General features: G+C 41.7%; 1 protein-coding gene across 1 annotated transcript in view; it reads right to left on the bottom strand.

The window, feature by feature from the left end:
- Positions 1-2299: 2299 nt before the first annotated feature.
- LOC143270412 (vomeronasal type-2 receptor 116-like) overlaps positions 2300-15712 on the bottom strand; it is a 52032-nt gene continuing 38619 nt past the window's right edge. The window contains exon 6 of the mRNA XM_076560338.1: positions 2300-3213. Coding sequence (XP_076416453.1) covers positions 2300-3213 — 914 coding nt within the window. The remainder of the gene's footprint in view (positions 3214-15712) is intronic.

The raw sequence follows: 15712 nt of genomic DNA on the forward strand, positions 1-15712 counted from the left end.
AGAAGAGCTAGGTAGATTTCTGTGTGTTCAGGGATACAGCCAGTATTGGAGACATACGCCTTTAAGACCGGGAGGGCAGTACTTACAGGCAGTGACGAGGCAGTCATGTGGTTGGGTTTACAACCAATGAGAATGCAGAAGAGAAAGACTATTTAAAGACAGACACACAGGAAGAAGCTCTCTTTTGGGGAAGCTAGGAGCACTTCAGGAGGTAAGATTTTATCTCTGAGCTCTGACCTCTCGGCTTTCTCTTTTACATTGGCTCTGTGTTTCTTATTTTAATAAGACAATTGGTTACATCTACACAACAGAAGGATTGATCCTGTTTTTGTATCCATTTTCTCAGCCTATGTCTTTTTATAGGTGAATTGAGACCATTGATATTAATGAATATTAATAACAGTGATTGTTAATTCCTGTTATTTTTGTTGGTAATTGTTGTTTCTCTTCTTTGGTGTTTGTTGGTGTGGAATTATCTATTGCCTGTATTTTCATGGTTGTATCTAACTTCTTTAGGTTGGATTTTTCCTTCTAGTGCTTTCTGTAGGGCTGGATATGTGGATAGGTATTGTTTAAATCTGTTTTTATCATGAAATATTTTGTTTGCTCCATTTATAGTGATTGAGAGTTTTGCTGGATATAATAGTTTGGATTAGCATCTATGGTCTTTTAGTTTCTGTACTAGTTCTGTCCAGGACCTTCTGGCTTTCAGAGTCTCCATTGAGAAGTCAGGTGTTTTTCTGATGGGTCTGCCTTTATATGTTATTTGGCCTTTTTCCTTTGCAGCTCTTAATATTATATCTTTATTCTATATGTTTAGTGGTTTGATTATTATGTGGCAAAGGATCTTTTTTTTTTTTTTAGATCCAGTCTATTTGGTGTTCTATTAGCTTCTTGTACCTTCATAGGCATTTCCTTCTTTAAGTTGGGAAAGCTTTCTTCTATGACGTTTTTGAATATATTTTCTATGCCTTTGAGTTGGTATTCTTTTCCTTCTTCTATCCCTATTATTCTTAGGTCTGGTCTTTTCATGGTGTCAAAGATTTCCTGGATATTTTATGTTAAGACTCTTTTGACTTTAGTGTTTCTTTGACTGATGAATCTGTTTCCTCTATTGTATCTCCAATGCCAGAGATTCTCTCTTCCATCTCTTGCATCTGTTAGTTATGCTTGCATCTGTAGTTCCTGTTTGTTTACTCAGATATTCCATTTCCAGCCTTCCCTCAGTTTGCATCTTCTTTATTGTTGCCTCTATTTCAATTTCCAAATCTTGGACTTTTTCATTCACCTATTTAATTGCTTTTTCTTGGCTTTCTTTAAGGGATTTACTGATTTCTCCCAATTATTTGTTAGTCTTTTCTTTGAGTTCTTTAAGGGCAGTCTTCATTTCCTCTTTAAAGACTTCTATCATCTTCTTACAGTCATTTTAAAAGTCTATTCCTTCTGTTTCTTCTGCTTTGGGATGTTCAGGTCTTACTGATGTAGCACCAATAGGTTCTGATGGTGCCATATTAGTCTTTATGTTGTTGACTGTAATTTTGTACTGGTGTCTACCCATCTTTTCCTCCATTCCATGAAAGTGCTGTCTGGTTTTAACGGAGACTCTATGGGTTCGATTGACACTTTTGGTCTGATGGGCGCTCTTGGTCTAATCCAGGCTCTTGGTCAAATCTGTGCTGATGGATTTTGTGTCTCAGGGAGCAGAACTTAGTCTGCTAAGAGCAGAGTGAGCTCTGTCTCAGGGAGGAGCTATTCCCAATGGGTGCAGAGTGGGACCTGTTTTCAATTCCCAATTGGTGCAGGGTGGGCGTATGTTTCTGGTTTTCACTGGTGTCACACTGGGCTGTTTTCTAGGGAAGGAGGCGGGGAAGGGGCAGCTGGCTAGTCCCTGGGGCTCCAATGGCTTAGAGGAGAGGCACAGGGTGTTCCCTCCAGGGCCTAGGAAATAGGGACCTGGTCTGCCGAGTCTAGAGATGAGGCCTTGCATGTTCCCAATTGGTTCAAGGTGGACTTGTGGCTCTGGGTTTCCCTGGTGTTGCAGTGGGCTGTTCTCTTGGCTGTAATTGAATTTTGAATATGTCTGTTGCCCATTAATTTATAGATAACAAGAATAGCTAAATAAAGTAAATTTTCAGCAGTAGCTTCTATTTGGAAATAGATTGTCTGTATGTGAGACACACTGAGGGGCTCTTCTACTTTATTTAAATATATATTTCAGAAAATCTTACTGAAAAGTTAATTAAGTTCAATTTTTACTATACTAAAGGATTTTATGAAAAAGACTCAATTCATTAAGCAGTCAATGTTTTCTAGATTGTGTTTTGTTCTTAAAATATTTCAAAGAGTTTTCATCAGGTTTAACAAGAATAATGTAGCACTTTGGGAAAAAGATGCATCCTAACAGTCCTGCACTTGAAGTCAAGATGGAGAAGACCTCCACAGCCACCATGGCCTTGTCCTTGGTGCTGTGGTAGACAAGGAGGAAGGTGACCCAGACACTGCAGAACACCAGCATGCTGAATGTCAGGAACTTGGCTTCATTGAATGTGTCAGGCAGGTTCTTGGCCAGGAAAGCCAGAGTGAAACTCCCTAGGGCCAGGATCCCCAAGTATCCCAGCACACAGTAGAAAGCAGTAAGTGAGCCCTTGTTGCACAAAATGATGATGTGACTCTGTTCAGAGTATGCATCTGCCTCAATATAGGGAGGCGAGGTTCCCAGCCAGACTCCAAGAAGAATAAGCTGGATCAGGACACAGATGGGGATGACAGAGTTATGGATGCCTGAGACAAGCAGCCTTCTCATTGTCCTTCCTGGCTTCAGGGCTCTAAAGGCCAGAATTACAGTTATAGTTTTGGTCAAAACAGTAGAAAGAGCCAGAGTGAACACAAGTGCAAATGCAATTTGCTGCAATATGCAGGAGGCTGTGCTTGGGTGGCCAATGAAAAGAAAGGAACATAGAAAACAGAGGAGGAGGGAGATGAGCAGGATGAAGCTGAGCGTCCGGTTATTGGCCTTAACAATGGGTGAGTCTTGGTGTTTGAGAAAGATCCCCAAAACTAAAGCTGTGCTGACAGAGAAGCACAGAGCTGTGCAGGCCAGAGCCTTTCCCAGAGAATCCTCAAAGGACAGGAATGTCAATGACTTGGGAAGGCAGTTGTTTCTTTCAGGGTTTGGATACTCTTGAAGTGGGCAAGGGATACACTCCTGCTGATCTACGGGAGGAAATGAATCAACATTTAAGCTTCTATGATTATTTACATTTTGTACTTCAGCCATGAAGAACACTGAGGTTGTTTGTAGCCTTGTTCATTCTGCCTTACTATCATGTCAAGAAGGACACTAACTCTTTAGACATCCCCTTCCTAATGGCTGCCATGAATACCTCATGGTACACCATGTGTTGACAAGTTTATTCTTGTTTTTCTAGGGTAATGAAAATAAAATTGTAATCTACTTGTTCAATTGAAATAAAACTGTCAAGTAATCCTTTAAAGAATTCTAAACTTAACTCACACCAGCTTGATCAGTCTTCAGGTGCTCATGTGTGTAGTCAGAAAGATTTTTTGTGTCCCCACCTGCTGGCAGTAGGGACATATCTCTCTCAATCACATCCCTCAAGTAAACACACAGAGGCTTATTTTAATTGTAACTATATGGCCATTAACTCAGGCCTACCACTGACTATCTCTTACACTTAAACTCAGCCCATTTTTGTTAATCGATATGTTGCCATGTGTTCTGTGGCTTCACCTGTGTCCTGTTACATGCTGCTCTCTGGACTGCAGGTTGGCCTCTGCTGACTTAGCCTTCCTCTTCCCAGAATTCTTCTTGTCAATTTATCCTGCCTATACATCCTGCCTGGCTACTGGCCAATCAGAATTTTATTTATCAACCAATCAGAGCAACACATTCACAGCATACAGAAAGAGATTCCCCATCACAGATGCGTGCCAAACCAGTCAGAAAACAGTGAACCCCTGCTACACCAAAGGCCAAGCTAACAGCCAGAAGGACAATTTCCAACTTGAACAAGGATTCCCAACTAGGCTAGAAAACTAAAGATTAAACAGAAACCGAGAAAGAAACTACCAAACCAATGAAGAGTAACTCAGAATTCAGGGACTAGAACTAATCATTCCAAACCTAGATGCATAAATGCCAGTATACAAATACAATAAACAACAGCTAGAGCAATATAACCCCACAAGAGCCCACCCATCCTTTGACATCAAGACCTTAGTATTACAACATTGCCAAAGCAAAATAAAATGACCTTGAAACAACTTTATTGAATATGATAGAACTCCTTAAGGAGAAATGAAATACTCCATTAAATAAATTGATGCAAAGCTAATCAAAGAATAAGATGAAATGAACAAATCTCTTAAATGACGTCAGGATAGCCAAGAATAGTGCAAGCAGGTAGAGAAAAGTATTTATGGTATGAAAATTGAAATAGAAGCAATAACAAAAACACAAACTGATGGATTTCAAGAAAAGGACAATCTGGGTGAGCAAACATGAACTACAGATACAAGCAGCACCAACATAATAAAAGAGATGCAAGGTGTTGAATGCAATAGAAATAGTTTCATTGGGCAAATAAAATACTCAATCTAAAAAACTCCTAACACAAAACATCAAGGAAATCTGGGACACCATGAAATGACCAAATTTAGCAATAACCATAAAAGAAAAAGGAGAAGAATCTCAGCATAAAAACATAGAAAATACATTTAACAAAGTCATAGATGAAATTTTCCATTACTTAAAGAAGGACATGCGTACAAAAGAACAAGAAGTTTACCAAAACAACAACAACAAATAGATTAGATCAGAAAAGAAAGTTCCCATGTCACATAATACTCAAAAAGCTACATGTACAGAACAAAGAAAGACTACTAAAAGGTGAAAGGGAAAAAAGGCTAAGTAAAATATAAAGACTGGCCTATAACAACCACACAACTTCTCAACAGAGATTCCAAACCACAGACTTTAAAAGACAACAGATGGTCCCAGCCTGTCCCTGACGACTTTCCTTCTGGACCAGAGGTGAGTGCCTGGGTCCAACCCGAACCACATCCCTGGCCACCAGCCACTCCTGAGAGGCCTGCCCAACTTGGCACCAGGTTCTGGCCACCGGGCAGCTCCCCTTCTAGCCCCATCGGAGGGATCCCCATTTCCAAGGCCCCGGCAGCCCCTGCAGTCTCCGCGCCCTGCCCCCACGCCCATCTGCCCAAGACCCCAGCCACTTCCTGAGACTTAGAGACCGGCCCCCAGCTCCCAGCCTGCCCCCGACAACTTCCCTTCTGGACCAGAGGTGAGTGCCTGGGTCCAGCCCGGACCCCATCCCTGGCCACCAGCCACCCCGGGAGGACCTGCCCAACTTGGCACCAGGTTCTGGCCACCGGGCAGCTCCCCTTCTAGCCCCACCGGGAGGGATCCCCATTTCCAAGCCCCCGGCAGCCCCTGCAGTCTCTGCGCCCTGCCCCCACGCCCATCTGCCCAAGACCCCAGCCACTTCCTGAGATTTAGAGACCGGCCCCCAGCTCCTAGCCTGCCCCCGACGACTTCCCTTCTTGACCAGAGGTGAGTACCCGGGTCCAACCCGGACCCCATTCCTGGGCACCAGCCACTCCTGAGAGGCCTGCCCAACTTGGCACCAGGTTCTGGCCACCGGGCAGCTCCCCTTCTAGCCCCATCGGAGGGATCCCCATTTCCAAGGCCCCGGCAGCCCCTGCAGTCTCCGCGCCCTGCCCCCACGCCCATCTGCCCAAGACCCCAGCCACTTCCTGAGACTTAGAGACCGGCCCCCAGCTCCCAGCCTGCCCCCGACAACTTCCCTTCTGGACCAGAGGTGAGTGCCTGGGTCCAGCCCGGACCCCATCCCTGGCCACCAGCCACCCCGGGAGGACCTGCCCAACTTGGCACCAGGTTCTGGCCACCGGGCAGCTCCCCTTCTAGCCCCACCGGGAGGGATCCCCATTTCCAAGCCCCCGGCAGCCCCTGCAGTCTCTGCGCCCTGCCCCCACGCCCATCTGCCCAAGACCCCAGCCACTTCCTGAGATTTAGAGACCAGCCCCCAGCTCCTAGCCTGCCCCCGACGACTTCCCTTCTTGACCAGAGGTGAGTACCCGGGTCCAACCCGGACCCCATTCCTGGGCACCAGCCACTCCTGAGAGGCCTGCCCAGCTTGGCGCCGGGTTCTGGCCACCGGGCAGCTCCACTTCTAGCCCCACCGGGAGGGATCCCCATTTCCAAGCCCCCGGCAGCCCCTGCAGTCTCTGCGCCCTGCCCCCATGCCCATCTGCCCAAGACCCCAGCCACTTCCTGAGACTTAGAGACCGGCCCCCAGCTCCCAGCCTGCCCCTGACGACTTCCCTTCTGGACCAGAGGTGAGTGCCTGGGTCCAGCCCGGACCCCATCCCTGGCCACCAGCCACTCCTGAGAGGCCTGCCCAACTTGGCACCAGGTTCTGGCCACCGGGCAGCTCCCCTTCTAGCCCCACCGGGAGGGATCCCCATTTCCAAGCCCCCGGCAGCCCCTGCAGTCTCCACGCCCTGCCCCCACGCCCATCTGCCCAAGACCCCAGCCACTTCCTGAGACTTAGAGACCGGCCCCCAGCTCCCAGCCTGTCCCCGACTGCCATTCTGGACCAGAGCTTGCCCCTGACTTCCCTTCTGGACCAAAGAGTTGGACAAGAGAACTCCCTTTTGGACAAGAGAGAGAGTCTTCCTGAGTCTGTCAGCTCTTTGTGAAACAAGTCCACTGATAAGACCAAGAAGGAACCACAAGGAGATGGGCAGACGTCAAAGCAGAAGTACATACAGCAAAATGAAGAGCAATACAGCATCACCAGAACCTAGCTCGCCTCTAACATCTACACCTGAACACCAAAAATTGGAAGAAGCAGAAGAAAGTAGCCTTATGAGTAACTTCATGAAGAAGGTAGAGGCTTGTGTAGAGGAAAAGACAAGAAAATTGGAAGAACGCTGTAAACAACTAGAGGAAAGGGCAAACAAATTAGAAGAAAACAATAAAGCCCTCCAAGAAAACAATAAAGTCCTGGAAGAAAACAATAAAGCACTGAAAGAAAATCATGAAAAAGCAATGAAACAAACAAAGGAAACAGTCCAAGAACTGAAAAGGGAAATTGAAAAAATAAAAAAGACACAAACAGAGGGAATGCTGGAAATAGAAAACCTGAGTAAAAGATCAGGAACTTCGGATGCAAGTATAACCAACAGAATGCAAGAGATGGAAGAGAGGATTTCTGGCATTGAAGATACAGTAGAAGAAATAGTTCCATCAGTCGAAGGAAACACTAAAGCCAACAAAGTCATGAACCAAAATGTCCAAGAAATCTGGGACACCATAAAAAGACCAAACCTACGAATTATAGGGATAGAAGAAGGTGAAGAATACCAACTCAAAGGCACAGAAATATATTCAACAAAATTATAGAAGAAAACTTTCCCAACTTAAAGAAGGAAATGCCTATGAAGATACAAGAAGCCTATAGAACACCAAACAGACTAGACCCCCCAAAAAAGTCCCCTCGACACATAATAATTAAACAACTAAATGTACAGAATAAAGAAAGAATATTAGGAGCAGCCAAGGAAAAAGGCCAAGTGACCTATAAAGGTAAACCCATCAGAATAACACCCGATTTCTCAATGGAGACATTGAAAGCCAGAAGGACCTGGACAGATGTAATGCAGACACTAAGAGACTATGGATGTCAGCCCAGACTAATATACCCAGCAAAACTTTCAATCATCATAGACGGAAGGAACAAGACATTCGAAGACAAAGCCAGATTTAAACAATACCTATCCACAAACCCAGCCCTACAGAAAGCACTAGAAGGAAAATTCCAACCAAGGGAAGTCAGATACACACTTGAAAACACAGGCAATAGATAAAGCCACAAGAGTAAACCCCAAAGAAGAGAAGTACACACACACTACCACCAAAAATAACAGAGATGAAGAATCACTGGTCATTAATATCCCTTAATATCAACGGACTTAATTCACCTATAAAAAGACATAGACTTACAGAATGGATACGAAAGCAGGACCCATCTTTCTGCTGCATACAAGAAACACATCTCAAATTCAAAGATAGACACTACCTAAGAATAAAAGGCTGGGAAAAGACTTTTCAATCAAATGGTCTTAAGAAACAAGCAGGGGTAGCCATCCTGATATCCAACAAAATAGACTTCAAACTAAAATCAATCAAAAGAGATCAAGAAGGACATTACATCCTCGTCACAGGAAAGATCGACCAAGATGAAGTTTCAATTCTGAACATATATGCCCCAAACACAAGGGCACCCACATATGTAAAAGAAACATTACTAAAGCTTAAACCACATATAAAACCCCACACATTAATAGTGGGAGATCTCAACACCCCACTTTCACCACTGGACAGATCTCCCAAATCGAAACTTAACAGAGAAATAAAGGACTTAACTGATGTCATGACCCAATTGGACCTAATAGATATCTACAGAACATTCCATCCTAACAAGAAAGAATATACTTTCTTCTCAGCACCCCATGGAACTTTCTCTAAAATCGACCACATACTTGGCCACAAAGCAAATCTCAACAGATACAAAACAATCAGAATAACCTCCTGTGTTCTATCAGATCACCATGGTTTAAAGCTAGATTTCAACAACAACAAAAACTACAGAAAACCTACAACCTCATGGAAACTGAATAATGCTCAACTGAATCACCAATGGGTTAAGGAAGAAATAAAGAAAGAAATTAAAGACTTCCTAGAGATCAATGAAAATGAAGACACCACATACCCAAACTTATGGGACACTATGAAAGCAGTGTTAAGAGGGAAATTCATAGCACTAAATGCCCACATAAAGAAGTTGGAGAAATCGCACACTAGTGAATTAACAGCACATCTGAAAGCTCTAGAACAAGAAGAAGCAAAGTCTCCCAGGAAGAATAGACGCCAGGAAATTATCAAAGTGAGAGGTGAAATTAATAAATTAGAAACTAAGAGAATAATACAAAAAATTAATGAAACAAAGAGTTGGTTCTTTGAGAAAATCAACAAGATAGACAAGCCCTTATCCAAACTAACCAAAAGACAGAGAGAGAGAATCCAAATCAACAAAATCAGAAATGAAAAGGGGGACATAACAACAGACATTGAGGAAATCCAGAGAATTATAAGGTCATATTTCAAAAACCTCTACTTCACAAAACTGGAAAACCTAAAAGAAATGGACATTTTTCTGGATAGATACCACATACCTAAGTTTAATCAAGACCAGATAAACTATTTAAATAGTCCAATAACCCCTAAGGAAATAGAAACAGTCATTAAAGGTCTCCCAACCAAAAAAAGCCCAGGACCAGATGGTTTCAGCGCAGAATTCTACCAGATCTTCAAAGAAGAGTTAATACCAATACTCTCTAAATTGTTCCACATAATAGAAACAGAAGGAACATTACCAAACTCCTTCTATGAGGCTACAATTACCCTGATTCCTAAACCAAACAAGGATGCAACAAAGAAAGAGAACTACAGACCGATCTCCCTCATGAACATTGATGCAAAAATACTCAATAAAATACTGGCAAACAGACTCCAAGAACACATCAGAACAATTATCCACCATGATCAAGTAGGCTTCTTCCCAGGGATGCAAGGGTGGTTCAACATACGAAAGTCCATCAATGTAATACACCATATAAACAAACTCAAAGAAAAAAACCACATGATCATCTCACTAGATGCAGAAAAGGCATTTGACAAAATCCAACACCCCTTCATGATAAAAGTCTTGGAGCGATCAGGAATACAGGGAACATACCTAAACATAATAAAGGCAATATATAGCAAACCAACAGCCAACATCAAATTAAATGGAGAGAAACTCAAAGCAATTCCACTAAAATCAGGAACGAGACAAGGCTGTCCACTCTCCCCATACTTATTCAATATAGTACTTGAAGTTCTAGCCAGAGCAATAAGACAACATAAGGAGATTAAGGGGATTCAAATTGGAAAGGAAGAAGTCAAGCTTTCCCTATTTGCAGACGACATGATAGTATACTTGAGTGACCCCAAAGATTCCACCCAGGAATTGATAAAGCTTATAAACACCTTCAGCAACATAGCAGGATACAAGATCAACTCAAAAAAATCAGTAGCCCTCCTATATACAATGGACAAAGAAGCTGAGAAGGCAATTAGAGATACATCACCCTTTACAATAGCCAAAAATGACATAAAATACCTTGGGGTAACACTAACCAAGCAAGTGAAGGACCTATATGACAAGAACTTTAAGGCCCTGAAAAAAGAAATTGAAGAAGATCTCAGAAAATGGAAAGATCTCCCATGCTCATGGATAGGCAGGGTTAACATAGTAAAAATGGCAATCTTACCAAAAGCAATTTACAGATTCAATGCAATCCCCATCAAAATACCAACACAATTCTTCACAGATCTGGAAAGAACAATACTCAACTTCATATGGAAAAACAAAAAACCCAGGATAGCTAAAAGAAACCTGTACAATAAAACAACTTCTGGAGGCATCACAATCCCCGACTTCAAGCTCTACTATAGAGCTACAGTAATAAAAACAGCCTGGTATTGGCATAAAAACCGACATGTGGACCAATGGAATCGAATTGAAGACCCTGACATTAACCCACACACCTATGGACATATAATTTTTGACAAAGAAGCCAAAAGTGTACAATGGAAAAAAAAAGCATCTTCAACAAATGGTGCTGGCATAACTGGATATCAGCGTGTAGAAGGCTGCAAATAGATCCATATCTGTCACCGTGCACAAAACTTAAGTCCAAGTGGATCAAAGACCTCAACATAAATCCAGCTACTCTGAACCTGCTAGAAGAAAAAGTAGGAAATAGTCTTGAACGCCTTGGCATAGGAGATCACTTCCTAAATATAACACCAGTAGCACAGACACTGAGACAAACAATCAATCAATGGGACCTCTTGAAACTGAGAAGCTTTTGTAGAGCAATGGATACGGTCAACAAGGCAAAGCGACAGCCTACAGAATGGGAAAAGATCTTCACCAACCCCACATCTGACAGAGGACTGATATCCAGAATATATAAGGAACTCAAGAAATTAGACATCAAAAGGACCAACAGTCCAATTGAGAAATGGGCTTTAGAACTAAACAGAGAATTCTCAACAGAGGAATCCCAAATGGCTGAAAGACATTTAAGGAATTGCTCAACTTCCCTAATCATCAGGGAAATGCAAATCAAGACAACTCTGAGATACCACCTTACGCCTGTCAGAGTGGCTAAGATCAAAAACACTGAAGACACTTTATGCTGGAGAGGATGTGGAACTAGGGGAACTCTCCTCCACTGCTGATGGGAATGCAAGCTTGTACAACCACTTTGGAAATCAATATGGCGCTTTCTTAGAAAATTGGGAATCAATCTCCCCCAAGATCCAGCTATACCACTCCTGGGCATATACCCAAGAAATGCTCAATCATACCACAAGAGCACTTGCTCAGCTATGTTCATATCAGCATTGTTTGTAATAGCCAAAACCTGGAAACAACCTAGGTGCCCTTCAACTGAAGAATGGATAAATAAATTGTGGCACATATACACAATGGAATACTACTCAGCAGAGAAAAACAACGACATCACACGGTTTGCAGGCAAATGGATGGATCTAGAAAAAATCATCCTGAGTGAGGTAACCCAGACTCAGAAAGACAAATATCGTATGTACTCACTCATAGGAAGATGCTAGATGTGGAACAAGGATGACTAGACTGCTACTCACATCACCAGTGAGGCTACCTGGAAAACGGGACCCCAAAAAAAGACACAGAGAAATGGACGAGATCTACATGAATAGCCTGGTCATGAGTGGGAACAATGAAGGGCGACAGTCGAGGGAAAGAGTGGGAGATCCTAGCTGGATCAAGAAAAGAGAGGGAGAACAAGGAATAGGAGACCATAGTAAATGAAGACCACATGAGAAGGTGAGAAGGGGAGGAAGCAGAGAGCTAGGGAGGCCCACGGAGATCCACAAAGATACCCCCTCAAAAGACTGCTGGCAATGGTCGCGAGATGGCAGGAACTGACCTACTCTGGTGATGGGATGGCCAGACACCCAGATAGTGGTGCCATAAACCCCATCCAAGGACTGAGGAATCTGAAGGCAGACATCCACGGCTGGGCCCCTGGTGGAGCACTGGGAGTCTAATTAGTGAGAAAGAAGAGGGTTTATATGAGTGAGAATTGTTGAAGCCAAGGTTGGATAAAGCACAGGGACAAATAACCAAATGAATGGAAGCACAGGATCTATGAACCAAAGGCTGAGGGGGCCCCAACTGGATCAGGCCCCCTGAACGGGTGAGACAGTCATTTGGCTTGATCTGTTTGAGACGCAGCTGTGTGTTGGTGCCGGGTCCTGGGCTCGTTGCATGAGTTGGCTGTTTGAATCCTGGGACTTATGCAGGGACACTTGGCTCGGCCTGGGAGGGGGGAATGGACCTGCCTGGACTGAGTCTACCAGGTCAACCCCGGTCCTCGGGGGAGACCTTGATCTGGAGGAGGTGGGAATGGGGGGTGGGCTGGGGGGAGGGGTGGGCGAGAGGGGGAGAACGGGGGATTCTGTGGCTATTATGTTGAACTGAATGGTGTTGTAAAATAATAATAATAATAATAATAAAACCAAAAAAATAAGGAAAAAGCAAAAAAAAAAAAAAAAGACAACAGATGACAGCCCAGACTAATACACCCAGTGAAACCTTCAATCACCACAGATAGAAAAAAAAGTCAAATTTAAACAATACCTACCCACAAATCCAGTCCTATAGAAGGTACTCAAAGAAAAACTCTAACCCAAGTTAAATAACACCAGACATACACTAGCAATAGATAATCTTTCACAGCAAAATCTAAAGAAGGAAACACACACACACACACACACACACACACAAAAAAAAAAAAAAAACTATCACCAGCACCAAAAACATAATAACAACAATTACAATCACTGGTCATTAATATCTCTCAACATCAAGAGGCTACATTCCACCAATAAAAACACACTGGCTGTGTTTTGTATCCATCCACCAGAATGGATACAAAATAGGATTCACCCTTATATTGTATACAAGAAACATACCTCAACATTAAAGTTAGATATTACCTCAGAGTAAATGATTGAATAAAGATTTTCCAATCAAATGGACCTAAGAAGCAAGCTGATGTAACTCTCTTAATATGTAACAGCATAGGCTCAAACCAAAGTTAATCAAAAGAGATGAAGAAGGAAGTTCATAATTGGAAAAATCCACCAGGATGACATCTCAATTTTGAACATCTATACCTCAAATGCACATTTGTGGCATTTGTGAAAGACACATTTCTAAAGTGTACATCACACATCGAGCCCCCACATTAATAGTGGGAAACTTCAACACAACACTCTTGCCATTGGACAGGCCATCCGGATAGAAACTAAACAAAGAAATAATGGAATTAACAAACATTTGACTCAAATGGACCTATCAGGTAACTAAAAAACATTTCACCCAAACACAAAAGAATATGTCTTCTTCTCAGCACCTCATAGAACCTTCTCCAAAATTGACCATATACTTAGTCATAAAGCAAATCTCTGTAGCTATAAAAAATATTGAAATAGCTCTCTGTATCCTATCAGACCACCATGGGTTAAACGAGATAAAGCCTACAAACTTAGGAAAACTTAACAATTCTCTAAAGAATGACCACTGGGTCCAGGAAGAAATAAAGAAAGGAATTAAAGCCTTCCTAGAATTCAATGAAAATGAACACACAACATAGGCAAACTGATGGTACACAGGGAAAGTGCTGCTAAGAGAAAATTCATAGCACCAATTGCCTTTATAAAGAAATTAGAGAATTTTCATACCAGAAACTTAACAACACACTTGAAAGGTGTACAACAAAGAGAAGAAGGCCTACCCAAGAGGAGTAGGTGTCAAGAAATAAAAGTGAATGCTGAAGTCAATAAATAGAAACAAAGAGAATACAGAGAAATCAATGAAACAAAGAGTTGGTTCTTTGAGAAAATCAGCATGATAGTCAAACCCTTATTAAAACTAACTAGAAATCAATGAGAAAATATTGAAATTTACAAAATCAGAAACCAAAAGCAGGACATAACACACACTGAGGAAATCCAAAGAATCATTAGGTCATAAATCAGTACTTCACAAATCAGTACTCCACTAATTTGAAAAATCTATAGGAAATGGATAGTTTTCTAGATAGGTACCACATCCCAAATTTATATCAAAACAGATAAGCCATATAAATATACCTATAACTCCCAGGGAAATAGAAATCATCATTAAAAGTATCCCAATAAACAAAAGCCCAGGGCCAGACAGTTTTAGTGCCAAATTCTATCAGACCTTCAAAGAATAGCTTATACCAATACTCCTCAAATTATTCCACAAAATAGAAACAGAAGGGACATTGTCAATTCATTTGATGAGGGCACAGTCACCCTGATACCTGCAACACACCAAGACTCAAAAAGAAAGAGATTTACAGACCAACTTCTCTCTTTAACTTTGATGCAAAAATACCCAATAAATTACTTGCAAACCAAATCCAAGAATGTATCACAAAAATCATCCATCAGGATCAATTAGGCTTCTTCTCAGAGATGCAGGGCTGATTCAACATACAAAAATCTGTCAATTCATCCACCACATAAACAAACTGAAAAAAAAACACATGGTCATCTGAATAGATGCTGAAAAATCCTTTCACAAAATCCAACACGCCTTTCTGATAAAAGTCTTTATGAGATCAGGAATACAAGGAACACACTTAAAGATAATCAAGGCAACATATAGCAAGCTGATAGCCAACATTAAATTAAACTGAAATTCAAAAGATTCCACAAAAATCAGGGACAAGACAAGGTTGTCCACTCTCCCCATATTTACTCAACATAGTACTTGAAGTTCTAACTAGAGCACTAAGACAAATAAAGGAGACCAAGAAGACACAAATTGGAAAAGAAGAAGTCAAACTTTCACTATTTGCTGATGATATGATAGTATACATAAGTGACCCAAAAAATTGTACCATGGAACTCCTACACCTGATAAACACATTCAGCAGAGTGGCTGGATACAAAATTAACTAAAAAACCAGTACCCCTTCTTCATACAAAATGATAAAGGGGCTGAGGAAGAAATAAAGGAAAGAATCCCCTTTACCATAGTGTGATGATAATGGAGTAACCTCTGAGAGTATAAAGTAAATTAAATGTTTCTAATTATTAAACTTGGTTTGGTCAAGGTGTCTCTTCATAGTAATTGAAACTCTAAATAAGACACCACAAATTTTATATTCCCTCCCTCCTTTTCTTATTTTCTCCCTCTGTCTTTAGGATAGAAAATATTCTAAACACACACACACACACTCCATAAAAGCAGAAATGAAATTAAACAAACAAAGAAAAAAAAGGAAAAAATTCCCACTAAAGCAAAATGAGAAGAAAAAAGTGTACAAACATACAATTGAGTTCATTTTTTATTGGCTTTCTAATGATTTGAATGGGGCCTGCCCTCAAATGTGTTTAATATATCCAATAGGACCCATTTGTGGGAAATTGATTTTATTCTTTAACAACTGAATTATA

Source organism: Peromyscus maniculatus, chromosome 23, assembly GCF_049852395.1.
Source record: "Peromyscus maniculatus bairdii isolate BWxNUB_F1_BW_parent chromosome 23, HU_Pman_BW_mat_3.1, whole genome shotgun sequence".
Taxonomy (NCBI): Eukaryota; Metazoa; Chordata; class Mammalia; order Rodentia; family Cricetidae; genus Peromyscus; species Peromyscus maniculatus.